Genomic DNA, 15,823 nt, shown 5'->3' on the forward strand with positions numbered 1-15,823 from the left:
CATATGCTTCCTACAATGCCCAACAGAATTGTTCAACAGTTCAACCTATAGGCTGTTTGCTTAAAAACAGAAGTAATTACCGCAGGACAAAGAAAAAAGCCACATAAAAATACACAGTTTTCATTATTTTCTTTTTTTGTAAATCCAAAAGAACTTTATATCTATAAATAAATAAATAAATGCATAAGGTTAGACACTGCTTTCATGGCCTGGGCTATTATACCCCTGTAATTCTGTGAAACCCAAGGGATTTCTGTCAAAGAGCACAGCTCGTCACACACCTTGATATTTGCAGAATGACCCCCTGAGACATTCTGGCTAAGTTAAAATACATGTAAATAGGGCTAATGCATTCTTCCCCTAAAAGGCTATTGGATACTGAACAGCTAGATTCTTAATAATTTGGAAAATTATATGATTCTTTACTTACAGATTAGCTTGAAGAAAAGTTGTTACAGCATTCTTAAAATTGCTAAATGATATACGTACATGTATTCTAAAATAAAATAATGTAATTTTTATTTCATTACAATCAAATATGTTTTAGTATTAAATATTACTTAGCAACTAGTGATAAATGGCCAGTGTAGATTTCATCTGTGTACAGCTGTATTCTTTACAAGCTCAGATTTAATCATATTTCATTAAGAGGAAGGAATCTCATCTTGCTTTTCCTTAGCTGTATTTTTTCTTTTCCTTTATCAACCTGCCTAAAAATGTATTTAACAAGCTATTTCAATGCCATATTTCAATATCTATAGAACAATTTTTTAAGCTTTCCAAATAGTCCGTGAATATTTAAATGGTGAATACGATACATTAAAGAACAAAGTAACAAAAATATATAATCTCTGAAAAAGCTTTACTGAAATAATTTTTTAGGATGTTGATTTTAAAAGGTTTGTTTTACAAATGACAGTTTTACTGAATAAATATTCATGCTGGGGTATCCGAAGCCACATTCTGGTCCTATTTAAATAATGGCAAAATTCCTGTTGATTTCAGTACAAATGGCCCTATCCCTCCAGTGTTACTTTGAGCAACCTGAATATCTGAATATTAGGGAAGTGCTATTACATTTTACCTTTCCAAACTTGGAAATTAAGATACTGGACATGTGAGTACTGCTCCTGAGTTTGAGGGATCATATTCTAATTGCTTGTGTTTTGCCACAGCCTTTTGCAAGAAGAGTGCTCTTATCATCCACGTGTTTTCGCTTTCACTCACCCATGGAATATGCTGCAAATAACTTTATGATTGATATTCTCACAACGAATAGTTACTAATTCCTACTGCACCTCCTTTCCCCTCATTGTTCACCTACCATGAAAAGACATGGCTGGCTGGACAAACTTCTACCCTCATCCGAATTTCACATTTAATTTCATTTTAGCAAACCAGCAGTTAAGTAGAAATTCAGTTCACAAATGATTTCTATGCAGAAAACAAGGAAGCAAACAAAAGTGAGACATACTCTTGAATAGTCAAGCTCCCTGGGCGTGGAGTCGGTTAAAGCTCGTACAAGGGCGTTCATCATGTTGATGGGAGGAGAAGGCGGGGAGGGCTGAGAGGGTTCTTGCTGTAAGGGGCTCTTTGGTTTGGAAGGCAGACGACCTCTTCTCCCTTTCAGGCTGTCAGTACGGACAACTAGGGGAAAAACAAACAAAAAACAAAAGGGAATTAGTTGTGAAGATACCAGCAAACCACGGGTCAGAATGAACACCTGCTTTTCTTATGGTGGCCAGCCCAGCAAAAATAAGAGCGTTCTCCAGTTTCAGCACACGCTCTTGGTGCCTTTGATTGCAAAGGAACACAAATGATACCAAAATTGCGTCAGACTTATGATGGTAAGCAGCAATGTAGCTGCTTACTTAAAGCCCAGCTGTGTTCCCGGTGTTCGTGCTTTGCAGCACATCTGTGTGCCCATGCACACACACACACACACACAGACACTATACTGCCGAAAGAAAACCAAATGTGAACCACAAATACTAACGTTCCTGCTATTGGTGCACATTTTAAATGGCAGAGTCATTCATTCAAAGTAATTTTAGCTTTCTTGAAGCATTTGAAAAATCATGGTCATGCTATATAGGTTATATTACCCATGTTAGTATTTGCAATGGGACTGCTGACACCGTATTACTTACATACTTAAATATTTGCAGAATTGGGACTAATGAGTTGATCCTCTTTCCATTTAAATTAATTGCAAATTTACAATCAGCTTATGGGAATGAGACAAGATTCTATGTCAAAATGTACACAATCCAGTGCAGCCCCTGGTGACATAACGGGGGAAGCCAACAGCATTATTGAGCAACATTCAAAGTTAATAAAGGAGACGTTTTGGCCAGTGTCAAATTATCCTCTCATGACCTTGCTGTTCTTGAACTCTGGGGTCTAAAGACTAAATATGATAATACGGGTGAAAAGAAGAAAATCAATACATTATTACACAAATGCACACATTTTCGGGTAAGTTATGAATCTTATAACTGTAAAATTAATTGTAAAGGCATCCATGTCCACATATACACACACGCAGATTCATTAAGCGAAATATTTCGGCATCTGGGATAATAATAGTAATAGTCCTTACCTTCTTTAACCATGCCGACACTGAGACACTTCTGGAACCGGCAGTATTGGCATCTGTTACGACGTCTCTTGTCCACTGGACAGTTTTTATTTGCCAGACAAACATATTTTGCATTTTTCTGAACTGTTCTCTGTGAAAATGCAACACAAAAATAGTAAACTGATTGTTTCTTGAGCAACTTAGAACCTGACAAAATGTGTTTTAATTACAACATGAAAAGCGACAGTGCAATTCATATAATTAGATAAAATTAATTTCCTAACACACTAGCCTCCAGGAAAAACAATTTTATTAGTGTTAGCTGCTGACAATGAAAATCATCTAGGATTGTTCTGAAGCAAGTCTCTGGAGACAGGCAACTTTGAATGATAAAATCATATCTGAAATTACCAGGTCATCGCATCTACCTTTGGGGATTAGATTATCTCCGCTTTTAATATCCCTTTGGGAACAATTTTCTACTTGGTTCATTCCCTTGATTATTGCTGACCTTATTAAAATAAAATCAAAATGATCTGCGATGTACTTCTCTTGCTATCACTATTGTTAGTCAAATACCACAATAACTGGTTTGGTTAGCCATTAAAATCATCAGGGAGAAAAATAAAAATACCAGAAATCCCTACCAAATATGTTTAGGTAAATATTCTGGGAAAGCTAACCTTATCTGGGAAAAAAAAAAATTATACTGTGGTTATATGCATTTAATTAACTCTAAAATTATCTTAGAACTATATAGTAAATTCCAAATTTCTAAAAACCTGGTAAACCATGAGACCATGTAACAAATATTGATGCAAAAATGTATTCTATGTTTCCATACTTAAAATCAAAGATACATCAATAAACAACTTTGCACCAAAAAAAGACTGTAATAGGAAAGACATCAGAACAGGAGCAAATTTATCAACTCAACATTCAATATTAAATCTTTCACTGCAATTAAATTAATTGAAAAATGTTATTTCATAATTTGTGTTCCTTTTCAAATAACAACCTAAATCTACTAAATATAAGAGACACAGCAAATATTTTTCATTGCATTTTGGAGCTGAAAACTGTTTAATTTTGCAGAATAAGCTCTAGATACTGTTCCCAGTCAAGGATATGCTATTGATTTCCACAGGGGCAGGATCAGGCCCTTGAGAGTTGCTATTTCCAGGTTATTTGTGTTTCCTTCTCTAGTTATATTTAAATAACAGCTGAGTTTTATAAAACTTGTGTATTTTACCACGTTGTCAAAGGATTATTAGTCAGTAACATTAGCAGCTCCGTCTACAATTTAAAAAAGTTGTAAGCCCTCCCCACCAGCTATTTTTGGACTATTTTTGTTCCCATCGTATCTTTTACCAGAACAGGAGCATTACTGTTGTTTTTGCAGGAAGGAATACACCAAATCAACCCCAAATGTACCAAATCTTAAAGCTGCTGCCCAGAACCATCCTACCAAAAGTTGTTCACTTAAGCTAAAATTTCTGAAATAACACTGGAATCTGAACTCGGTCTGTTGGAAGGAAATTACAAAGCACCCAAATCTAAGAGCAGAAAGAGAGTATTCAGTTCCACTGGGAAACAGCTTGTGTGTAAGTTTTTCATGTTGCTCTTCAGCTGCAAAGCCTTCTCCATGACAGAGCAGGCATGGGGACCCTGTGCAGGGCTTAGTCAGAGCTCTGCTTCCCACCGATGAGGGCTCACTGGGCTCCTGAGCTGAAGAGTAACAACGAGGCAGCAACCAAATAAAATCAGAAGCGCTTGGGTTTGTCCCACGTGTGAAAACATTTTCCTCCTGGCATCAACCCTGCAGCACTCCTCACCTCAGTCTCCCCCAGACAACAAATGGCACCCCTGCCACCAACTAAAATACCAAGTGGACTTTATGAGTCTTGGATTTCTTCCCTCGCTCAAAAATGAGGTTTAATTGGAGCGAGTGACTGAGTCAAACCCAGGCTGGATGTACTCCGGGTGCATTTCGACATGGAACAAATGGAGCTTAGAGACAGGGGTGACCTGTGCTCCGTTGAGGGATTCTGGCAGATTGAGGATGTGGTTTGCCCAACTCACTGCCATGGACGTTTCTCAGCTGAGACCAGCTGATCATTTAATCCTACAGAGGGCTTGCTTTGGCCTTTTTCAAAAATTTTTGGGTGGGTGTCCATCACACCCTACTGGGGGAGGACAGGGAGCCTGCCAGGGCAGACTTGGGGGAATTGGGGAAGGGAGAAAATCACAGAGCTCTCACCTTGAAAAAGCCCTTGCAGCCCTCGCACGTCCGTACCCCGTAGTGCTGGCAGGCGGCATTGTCCCCGCAGACGGCGCAGGTGCCTTCCCCAGACGAGGAGCTCCGGCTGGGTGGGGACGGGAGGCCACTGCTGCTGCCGCCGCTGCTCTCCCCCATCAGGCTGGAGGCGGCTGCGTTGAGGCCGAGCGGTGAGAAGGCTAAGGTGGCTGGTCTTTTGGCCAGGTGCAGCCCATAGGGATGGCTCTCCATGTGCGGCTGGCTGGTGGCCGGCCTGTCGGAGCCCAGGGGCAGGCTCAGGGAGGCAGGGTCGTAGCACATGTGGGCAGCCGCGGGCGGCGTGTGGGGGGGCGAGGGCTTGAAGTGGAAGAGGGGGAAGCGGGGAGGCACGGTCTTCATGGGGGCAGTGTCCATCAGGTGGCCGGGCGGCAGGCAGCTCTGTGTGGGCTGCAACGGGGGCTCGTCCCACAGGCTCTGGTGAGAGGGGAAGCCAGGTGTGGTGGGCGTGGAGGGTGGAGATTGCTTGAAGTACATGGAGGTGCTGGGCATCCCCTCGTCTGTGGAGGGTGGCAGTGAGGGCTGGTACGGGGAGAGCCGTGTGTCTTCCATCTTTATGAGGGGCCTCTGGCTGGAGGAGGCAGATTGCATTTGGTAGAGGCAGGAAGGCTTGAGATCATAGCTGCTAGAGTAACCCTCCATAAAGGTGCTGAAGCTGGGAAGGGAGGTGGTGGCAGTGGCAGTGATTTCGGTACTGCTCAGGTCCATGGTCAGCTTGGAGTAGTCAGGGTTCATGATCTCTGAGCTGTACTCCGAGCCATACGCGTAGGTCTGAGCTGCATAATTTGAACCGGGCGGCGAAGGGCTATACTGCGCTTGCACACAGGGCATATCTGCAAGGGCAAAGGGGGACGTTAACAACAAGCCCAGCATGCCGAGGCCATGGCCCTAGCCCTCGCGAACTTCTTTCCTAAAAGCTTTCCCACATTTCACGGAGCTCAGTTAGACACCCGACTCCCACTCTCTTCTGGATGGGGACATATAAATTAGCCTCGAGTCTTTGCCTTTCAACAAGAAATATGCATTGACGATCGACTAAGCATTAGGTATTAGGGATCCTGTTCTCATCTAGTCATGGGAGCAACTCAAATTTATACCAGTGTCACCGAGAGAAGAAGCCATCTCAAGCTGCCCTACATCTGCTGCTTAATATACATAGGTGTCAATGAGAATTAGATAAGCGGAATGAAAACAGTTTATGGCTCTAAATCTATCTCTGTATGCGTGCAACTGTGCCATAAAATTTTCATGAAGGGCAAACAAGATTATCAAATGCATAATATTGAAAATGATATTTATTTTAAAAGAAACAGCATCTGCAGTACATGTCAGAGGAATGACTCAAATCACCGTGTTTGCTGCTTACGACTTGCAAACATCAATTTTGCTTATTCAACTCTGGGCCTTTCAAGCATATTTCTGGTCAGCTAATAATTTAAGGTTGTTGTCTAACTAGTAGTTTTAAGGTTTATATGTGGTAGAACTTTCTCCTAAAAAAAGTGGGTGGTACAACATATCCTTAAATTTGCAAAACTGTAAGAGAAAGCATGTATGGTATTTGTTTCTGGTTTTATAGGAAAGAAAGGTTGAGGCTGCTAATACAATTGTTTTTATCCATTAGTCATCAAAGTTAATGTGGTTCATTGATAGCTCGGATGGTTGAAGCAACACAGTGCCTGGCTACAAAGATGTGATTTTTTTTTCTTTTCCTTTTCCTCCTAGTTTGCTATTTCCTTTGCTGGTCTCAGGAAATAATGGACCAAATTCTGCAATCCATTTGAGGTTTACCTGACTAAACACTGGGAGACTCTAGCCCAATATTTGCAACCCAAACTAAAAGTGCTTGGTGTTTTTCAGTTCCACAGCAGAGGAATAAAATGCACCAATTAGTATAAAATCTCACATAAAGAGAAAAGTAAACATGAAGAAAATGTATATCAAAATTAAGAGCAGCTCATCTCTTCTTAATAGTGGCAATTTATATTCCAAAAGCATTTGAGAAACAATTAAAACTAAAAAAATCTGCCTTGCAAACAGTGGAGTTTTTCTCAGTATTTTAAGAACTCCCTTCAGTTATAATTTTAAAATTTTCACTTGAGCCTGGTATATAAGAATACAAATAATTTGTGTTAAATCAACCTTTAATTATTTCCTTTCTGCTTTGCAGACAAACATATTTAAGCTAAGCACCAGATTTCAATTATCATACTGTCACAAACCACTCAGATCTTTCTTCTTCTTGAAAAAACTTTAAAAACTGAGAAAAAAAATAGCACTGTTTTCTGAAGTTAAGACCTTCTTGCTTGTAAATCCAAACACTTAAAGAAAAAGCAGGACAACATAAGCCTTGCCTCCCAGTGTTATTTATGTTTTTTTCTACTGTTCTCTTTTTCCCTATCAATTTCTGTCCATGTCATTCCACACGTCCACATTTCATGGCAATTCCTATTACTATCATTTGTTGTTTTAAGGACTGTCTGTTAAGACGTACTGACCAGTGCTTGATCAATTAAAAGGCGAGATAAATTCCTTCCACGCACCTCCACTGAGAACTGACTGAGGAACACAACTGAATGAGTGGACAGATAATGTCACAAGTGGACGTGTTGATACAAAACTCTATGAAGGGAAAAGGCTTTTTTCCTACCTCAGAAAATTAGTATTTCAGGTAAACAGATCAGTCTGCTTTTATTTTCTAAGCATAACAGGTTTATGTCACCAAATTCTGTGCGAAGTGGACTAAGAAAACAGAAGTCTAAAATCAGTCCGACCTGAAGACAGAAAAAACCTCCCCAACCTAAAGGTCTGTTCGGCTCTCTGGGACTCCTCCTACATTGCTTTTTGCCATTGCACTTGACTGACTAATTCTAACCCTTACTTTTCCACTTAGGGCACCAATATTAATTACTCTTCAAAGTAAATAACCTGGGATTTTTTTCTTCCTTACCCAACGATACTAAAAAAAAAAAAAAAAGCCCCATAGGAGGCGCATTGAAGAGCAACCTGTCATCAACGCCCAAATGAATGGGCACAAAAATCAGGGCTGTTAGCTTATTATTCTGCTGTCTTTGCAAAAGCTCGACACAAGGGATGCTCAGCTTAACGCCCAGCAAGCCGGACTCCTCAAAGGGACACTAACATCCCACTCATTTTCCTTTCGAAAGCCGGTCTCACAACCCCCATGTGCCCAGGCATGGCATCACTTGAAGCGCTGTTAAAGCGCTGCCCTGATCCTTTTGGGATTTAAACACCCCGCGGCCCCGGTACAGGGAGTACGTCGGAGGCCGATGATGCTAAAGGGATTTGGGAAGGGTAGAGACCACGGCAGGAGCTCTCGCACACCCTTCCCCCCTCACCCCCCTCCTCCTCCTCGTCCTCTCCTGGGAGGAGCCGGGCCGCCCGGCCCCGCGGAGAGGCAGCTTACCTGGCGGGTATCTTGCGCGCTGAATGGTGGGGCTGGAGGTGCGGACGGAGGCGGCGGCGGGCGGCGGCGGCGGGGGGCTGGGTGCCGGCTGGGACCTCTCTGCGGAGGCGGGTCTGGAGCCTGGCCTCGGCGGGGGGCGCTCTTCCGACCCGGGCTCTGTCCGCCGCCGGCGGGGGAGAAGGCAGAGTCAGGGGGCGGCTGGGCCCGGTGGGGCAGGGGGTGTACCCCACGCCTCCCCCCTCCCCAGGCCGACCGTCTCGTCTCCCCCACACTCGCAAGGCAAGCCACCGCCTCGCCCCACGGGTGGGGAGGGGGAGCCGGACTGGGAGCGCGTTTCTACCAGCTACCGCTCCCCCATCACACAAAAGGCAAGAAAGCACCGGGCTGGGACAACGGAGCCAGCCGTTCTCCAAGCAAGGAAACTGGGGAAGGCAATAGCAGATTCTCAGACTACAACAAGCGGGGCAGCATCCCCGTGCGTTCACTTCCCCGCGGGAACTTTCTTTTTTTGAGGGGAAGGCGGGCAGCAGCAGGCTGGAAGTTTCTGTGCAAGGTACTGGCCAGACTTGAGTGGTATCCTTCCAGCCTGGCTACCCTGCGGCATCTCCAGTTCCCGCTCCTCGCTCGGCTCTGCCCCGCGGGACGCCTCGGGGCCACCAGCGTGCGCGCAGGGAAGGGACCGCGGCCTCGCCGCGTCCCCTTGTCCTGGGGCAGCCCGGCGCTGCCAGCACGGCCGGGGGCTCCGCGGCAGCGCGGGGGATGCGCGGCAGCGCCGTCCCCTGCCCACGGGAGCCGCTCCCCGGCGGCTCTTTCACCCGCTCCTTGTTATTGTTTTTTTCCAGGCGCTCCTAGTCCTTGGTGTCTCCCCTCAGCTCTCGGGATGTTAAGTGACTGGTAGCTCATCCCTTTCTTTCCCCAGGGTTTTGTTCCCTCCCCGCTGTCGGGCCAAGCTCTTGCGAAGCGGCTTCCCGCTCGGCGCGGAGCGCCCTGGGGCTCCTTTCCCCCCACCCCGCGAGCCGCCGGTTACCTAGAGACACTCGCTGCGCTTTTAACCATGCAACACCCCTCCGGACTGCAGCCGCCCGAGCCAGGAGCGCAGAGCCTTAAGGGCTGTAAATTAGAAGGAAATAACTACCCTTGTCAAAGCTCTTTTCTTCCTCCGTGCACTTTACATTCAGCCCCGAGTGACACCCCTCCCCACCCTGTAATACGAGGAGGAAACCGTGAAATACTCCATTGTGATTGTGACTTCTTCAGGCGAGTTTCGAAACCTTCATTTACCCGAGAGGGACCGCGGAGGGGGAAGCTCCATTGAATGAAAAAGTTTTGAGCTCTATTTCCACCGCCGGTTAGGTCGTGATTTTTTTTTTTTTGTTGGAGAAGGGGGATCGCCCCGAGCCGCACGGTCACTCCAGCAAATATCCACGAACTCGTGTGAGATTCACCTCCGAAGAAACCGTCTGGTCTGGTTTAGTCCATTGTTTTTTACCGGGGCTTGACTCCAGCATACAACGGTCTCCACGGAGGACAGAAAAATAGGGCGAAGAATGTAATCGAGTGTAGCGGCTTGGATAAAAGTTAGCGATTCATTCCCAAACTTTCTTTTTTTTTTTTTCCCTGAAGAAAAAAATACTATCCCAACACACCGATCCCCCTACCTAAAACAGCGTTTTCCCTGTTAAATGTTCTCGCATGGAATCCACTGTCTCAAAAAATTGCAAGTTAAATAACAGCGCTATTAACTAGCCGCGCGAAGGTGAGCCGCATCTCCCCCCCGGGACAGTGTATCGCGATAATGCCGTCCCGATATCCGCCCCCCGACACAATATCACAAGCCAGCGTCCGCGTTTTCTCGCCTGTTTCCAAGACCGAAACTTCTTTCGCAGCTATTAAGGTAAGAAGGCAAAAGCGAAGAGGCACCGCAGGGGCAGGGAGCGGGGCAGCGGCGGCGCAGCCCAGCCCAGCCCAGCCTGCCCGCACCGCACCACCCGTGCCGGGGCACCGCAGCACCTCATTACGGTTTCTGACCTCCGAGGGGAAAAGTGCACATTTCCGAGGAGCAGATGCCGGGCAGACGTGCCGAGCAAAGATCCCGTCTCATTTCCATACAATATGTCACATTCCGGCAATTACCTCTTGGGCCGAGCTCTTTCGGGCTGCCGAGAGGGCTATTCTCTCCCAAAGTGAGATTAGATCAACCTGCCCCTCCGTCCCTATTAGACAGCTCGAACTTGTGCAAACAAAACCACCTATTTCCCAAGCGCAGTTAAAGGAAGGAGACAAATTACTGCCATTCATCACCGGCGCTGTAAACTCCCCGCCGCCGCCGCCGGCAGCATCATTTCCATGACAACAACTAGCAGAAATACCTTAGTACCACCGGCTCCGGCTGCCGCTCCTCTCAGCCACAGCCCTCCCGTTTGCGAGGGGCGGCGGTGCCCCGGGCACGGCGGGGGTTGCTGAGCCGGCAGGGAGGCTCTGGAGCCGAGTGGCAAACGAGCATCCACGAAGGGGGAAAGGAGAGGGAAAAGTTTCAGCGAGAGCCCGGCACGGCAGCGCGCAGGCTGAGCCGTGCTGCCCGCCGCCGGCATCTCCCGAGCATCTACCCCGGCGGCACAACTTTCCCAGAGTGGGGACACGTCGCGTTGTCCCTCTCCCTCAGCCGCTCCCGCTCATTCGTATACGTACTCGGTTGCTGTGGAGGTTCCGTCTTTACATCTAGTTTGTAGGTGCCCGCTTCCTTAAAGGCGCATGTAGGCGCTGTCCAGCGGCAGGACCCGAGACACAAAACCCCGGAGACTCCCGGCGGCTGCAGGTCCGGAGGGTGCGTTATCCCGAGGCATGGAAAAGGATTGCAAAAGCCTGAGAAGCCAGGAGCCCGTCCCCGGGCGGCGGGAGGGAAGGAGCGGGCGGGCGGGCGAGGGATGCCGAGCCGCTGCCGCCGCCGCGACTTGCCTTTGTGTGTGTGCGGCGGGAGCTGGGCCGGGACCTGTGCCCGCGTTCCCGGTGCGAGTGCAAGTGCCCCGGGGTGCGCGTGTGCCTGCGCGAAGAGAGGGGACGGAGGCGCCTCTCTGCGCTGCTCTCCCGCTCCCTCTCTCTGAACGTCATTTATGTGAGAGGAGCCCTAGCGGCCTCTCCATAGAGCGGCTGGAATGCGAAACGTCAATAGTGACGCCATGGGAGCCTGACGCTACTGACCCCCCCCCCCCCCGCCCAGTGTGTGCGCCGCGCTCCCGCCGCACCGCGCTGTGCAGAGCCGTGCAGAGCGGCGCAGGGCCGCGCAGAGCCGAGCCGAGCCGCGCCGCGCCGTGCCGTGCCGCGCAGAGCGGGTGAGGCGGCCGCTCCGCGTTGCCAGCAGCGGGACGGGGTGGCTGGTCCGCTGCCTCGGGACTGGCTGCCCGCGGCTGCCTGGCGAGTCGCTCCCAAGACAGATTATTATTATTATTATTATTATTATTATTATTATTATTATTATTATTATTATTATTATTATTATGCGATCGTGTTGTGTTGTTTTGCAAACACAGCAACTCTTCACCGGCGTGGTTCAAGGGGAAAAAGCTTTGCTTGCTTAATTAGTGACACTTTCAGGAGGACTTATTTCTTTTTTTTCTGTTATCTTTTTTCCTCTTTTTCCTTTTCTCCCCCTTTTTCTTTTTCCTCTTTTTCATTTTCATTTTTCCTTCCGTCCTTTTTTATTTTTTTTTTTTTTTTTACTTTTTTCTCTTTAATCTTCCCTTCCTCCTTTTCTTTTGAAACTTTCCAGTGCGCAGGAGCAAAGAGCAGGTTGTGGAAGGTGACGCTCTGAGCGGGCGCTCGAGTGAGCGGCCCGGAGAAAGTCCGGGGTCCCGCCTCTTTGTCTGTTTGTCTGTCTTCAGTGTCTGTGTTTGTGCGTCTGCCCGCGGCACCGGGCTGCTGCGGCTGGGTCCCCCGCCGCCTCCGCCGGCAGCAGCCGCCCGCCGCCGTGCCCGGTGCTGTGCTTATTTCCGCTGCCGGGAGCTGGGCCGTTCGCTATTGTCATTACGGCCGTTACGGCCGTTGCTTCGTACGGAGGGGCTCTGTGACACGAGTTCAAGCGACGGGACGCTGCGGGGCCGGGGCCGGGGCCGAGCGAGGCGCCCCGCTTTGCGCACGCACGCCGCCCCGAGGAGGAGGGACCGGCGGAGGCGGCACTTTCGCTTTTCCCGCTCCGGGCCCGCCGCTTCTCGCTCCCACCAGCTTGTCACCGACACCGCGGCAGAGCGCGCTCCGGAGGCTGGGGCCGGCGCGTGCCTCGGCGCACGCCGCGGACCGGACATCACGTACGGGATCCCCTTCCCGAGGCGGCGGGGCCGGCGGTGCGCGCCGTCCCCCCGCGGGCGCCGGGGTCTCCCTCCCGGGCTGGCGCGGCTGCCAGGTCCCCGCTGCCCCCCCGCCCCCCCCGGGGGAACCCGCTGTCCGCCGGGCTCCCCGCGCGGCGACACTTCCCCGCCGGACGCAGCCAGCCCCCGGCGGGGCCAATCAGCGCCTCCACGTCACCGCGGAACGCCATCCTCGTGCTGCCGCGGCCAATCCACGCACAGGACGCGGCGGGCCCCGTTCCGAGGGGCGGGGCGTGGCGGGCCTGACGCACGGCAGCCGCGTCATTGACGCAAGCGGCGTTGCTAAATTTAGCCGCCGGGCCCCGTGCAGGGCGACCGGGATCGCGCGGGGGAGGGGGCGGAGCCAGAGTCCATTGAGCGGCGGCAGCGGCGGCGGGGCGGGCGGGCGCGCGGGGCTATTTTTGGGCCCCCCGTTTGTGATCCGGCCAAACCAAATATAGACGCGGGCGGGTATTTATAGCGCCGGCGAGTCCCATTGTCGTGGGGCCGCGCCCCCGCCCGGCTTCCTCTGCGCAGGGGGTGGAGTACAGGGCCTCGGGGACCGCCCGCCCGCGGGGACCACGACGCACCCACGCAGCGTCCCCCCATCGCCCTCCCATCCCGTGCACCACCACCCCGCCTGCCCCCGCGACTCTCCGGAGGGGGAAAGCCGTAGTCAGCTGCTGGCGAGGGGCGCCGGCCCGGCTCTCCTCCCTCCCAAAAAGTTGCGCCGAGGCAAACTGGGCGGCCGGGCTCCCCCTCGGCGTGTCCAGGCTCAGGGCGATTGCTTCTGTGCAGCGTGCGCTGCTTTCCCCCACCCTCACCCCTGCCCTTCCCCCGCGAAACACTTGAAGTTCCCGAGCAGCGGCCAGACGCCCGCTGCCGTGGGGCGGCCGAGGGGCCGGGGCCAGGATGCCCCCGCCCTGTTGGTGAGGGCCACGCGTGGAAGCACGGGGTGTTTCCGCGGCGGGGATGCCCCGGCTCGGCCGCGGCGGGGATACCCCCTGCCTGACGCAACGGAGCGGAGCAGGGGCGGTGGCGGGCGCGCATAGCGCGGCGGTGACCTCATGGCAGAAGCGGCGGCTGGTTGGGAGTCCTCCCCTTGCCCCCCCCCCCCCGCTCCAAACCCATTCCCCCCCCCCCCCCTCCCTCCGCCTGTTGAGTAAGCGCCGGGAGAAGTGAAAATGCCATGACGGGCCGGTGCGCTCGTCCCCGGCGCTGACACGCCGCGAGAAGGGAGATTCCCTTTGATGCCGCTGCCGGCGTGGGCGGCTGAGGGCAGGGGAGGAGAGAGGGTGGCACTTTCCGCCCGCCGCTCACCCCGGGCACCGGCCCTGATAAAAATACTCCGCTTTCCATGCTGTCATTTCTCCTTTGCATCTCGGCCTCTCTGCTGGGAAAGGGACTCCGCGGAGCGCGGCTGCCACCCGGGGCCGGGTCCCCTCGCCCCCTCCTGTCGGGTGACTTTATACCCCCGGGGTATAAAGTCCCACTGTCATCCCGAAACTCGCAGCTCTGCACAGAGTGCGTGCAAGCAGAAAATGTCGGTAGCAGTAGCACAGCCCTAGAAACCGTACTGGTCCCCCAATTCCGCCTCCTCCCCTTAGCCCTCCCCCCGGCCATGTACTCCGTGCAACTTCGCAGCTTCCTCGAGATGTTCCTGTCTCCCACGACTTGAAAGTATCGTCATGCAAGAAGGCTAAAAAAAAATTCTTTTAAAAAAAGGCAACAAAACCCACCCCAAACTCAAAAACGGTGGCAAAGAGTGTTTTGAAAGCCTTTAAAATAATCTTCGAGGCGCTATTTAAAGAACCGCTACACAGGAAATGGGATATTTGGAGAAAATGGTTAAAGTGACATGAAGAGCCGGGGAGATGTGGGTGCTGAAGAGGGAGGCGGGTGCTCCCTCACCACCTGACCTATGGCAGCAGTTTCCCCCGGGAAGCGCCCGGTCTGCTATTTTGCAGTTATTTACTAAACGAGAGGTCACTCGCTCTATGCTGCGTGCTTCCCAAGCGGCGAAAAGGAAGTCCTTCGTGCAAGGAGCTCCTAATCTAAGGATAAACACCGGGGCGGAGAGATAAGGGGACAGGAACAACACGAGGCGAGTTGCCTAAGTAGTGTGTACATGTCGGCTTGATATGCTAGAGGTGGTGGTGCAGGAGTGAAGGCCAGAAGGATGGCGTTCCCGGGGCTTATTGGATAGCTCAGGATAATCAAACCAGGCACTGGAGGCTGTGTGTAAGGATGAAGGGAGGAGGCCTGTCAGAATGTGAGGAAGGCCTTGGGAGAAATAAAACTCCCAGAGATACGGAAGGTTGTCAAGGGACATTTGCCAAGTGATGCCAGAGTTGGGGAGACTGAAAATTATGTGGGGGCACTGGGAGCAAACACTGTGGAGAGGCTGTGGGGTTCACTTCCAGTGCCCACCCATGCTTTTTCTGCATTTATGACCAAATAACTTGATGACAACTCCTTATCAGAATTTGCAGTTGACTTCTGCAAGACCAGAGCTTGTGTAGTCCAGGCCATTCCTTAGGCTGCAAATTTCTGAGACCAAGGCAATGAAAATGTAATTTGTTTTAGGGTTTTACTGAATAATTTAAATACTCAAGTCAAAAAACATGACACAGAAATCCTGATCAGCTACTGTCTATGTGGAGGCACCTACATTCAGTAATGTCATAGAGGTGCTCTTTGGAAGGTCACCTAGTCCAACCTCCTACTCAAAGTATATCCCCCTGTATTACCTACGAATTTGCCTGTCTTCCTCCAACTGTTCCTCTGCCTAAATGCCACCTTCGAGTCAGCTGTTACACCCAAATTACATGACAACTCAGTAGTAGATTCAGCACTTGCACAGAAAATAGGACATACAGATTCACATAGTTTGTCTGGGGCAGGGGGAGCAAGGGTGGGGATAGGGAGAGTCAACCTACATTCCCCACCTCCCAGGAGACTGCTGGAATCCCTGCATCATTCTGGGTGGCATCTCACCCACCCGTTTGAAGTGGTGAAACCGCTTTTGGGCTTGTGTGCAGGCACTCTAGTTGAGCGCTTCAGGCTGTCTGCTGGAATGGAGCAGATCTGCCATTCCCGCTCCAAGGACAGCTTGTGTATTTTATGTTAAACACCTGTAGTATAAAAATATTTCCATGGCCTTA

General features: G+C 50.5%; 1 protein-coding gene across 4 annotated transcripts in view; it reads right to left on the reverse strand.

Annotated features, from left to right (window-relative positions):
- Nucleotides 1-11,495, reverse strand: part of NR4A3 (nuclear receptor subfamily 4 group A member 3) — a 30,462-nt gene extending 18,967 nt beyond the window's left edge. The window contains exons 1-6 of one of the 4 annotated variants that reach the window (XM_065052967.1): nucleotides 11,008-11,486; nucleotides 9,347-9,429; nucleotides 8,320-8,475; nucleotides 4,842-5,728; nucleotides 2,603-2,732; nucleotides 1,475-1,647 (exon numbers count right to left, since the gene is read on the reverse strand). In XM_065052967.1, the coding sequence (XP_064909039.1) occupies nucleotides 1,475-1,647; nucleotides 2,603-2,732; nucleotides 4,842-5,726 (1,188 nt within the window). In that variant the 5' untranslated portion in view covers nucleotides 5,727-5,728; nucleotides 8,320-8,475; nucleotides 9,347-9,429; nucleotides 11,008-11,486. Of the gene's footprint in view, nucleotides 1-1,474; nucleotides 1,648-2,602; nucleotides 2,733-4,841; nucleotides 5,729-8,319 lie in introns of all 4 variants that reach the window. The other 3 variants (XM_065052966.1, XM_065052965.1, XM_021297667.2) reach the window with 3 other exon arrangements.
- Between the last annotated feature and the right edge of the window lie 4,328 nt (nucleotides 11,496-15,823).

Source organism: Columba livia, chromosome 2, assembly GCF_036013475.1.
Source record: "Columba livia isolate bColLiv1 breed racing homer chromosome 2, bColLiv1.pat.W.v2, whole genome shotgun sequence".
Classification (NCBI taxonomy): Eukaryota; Metazoa; Chordata; class Aves; order Columbiformes; family Columbidae; genus Columba; species Columba livia.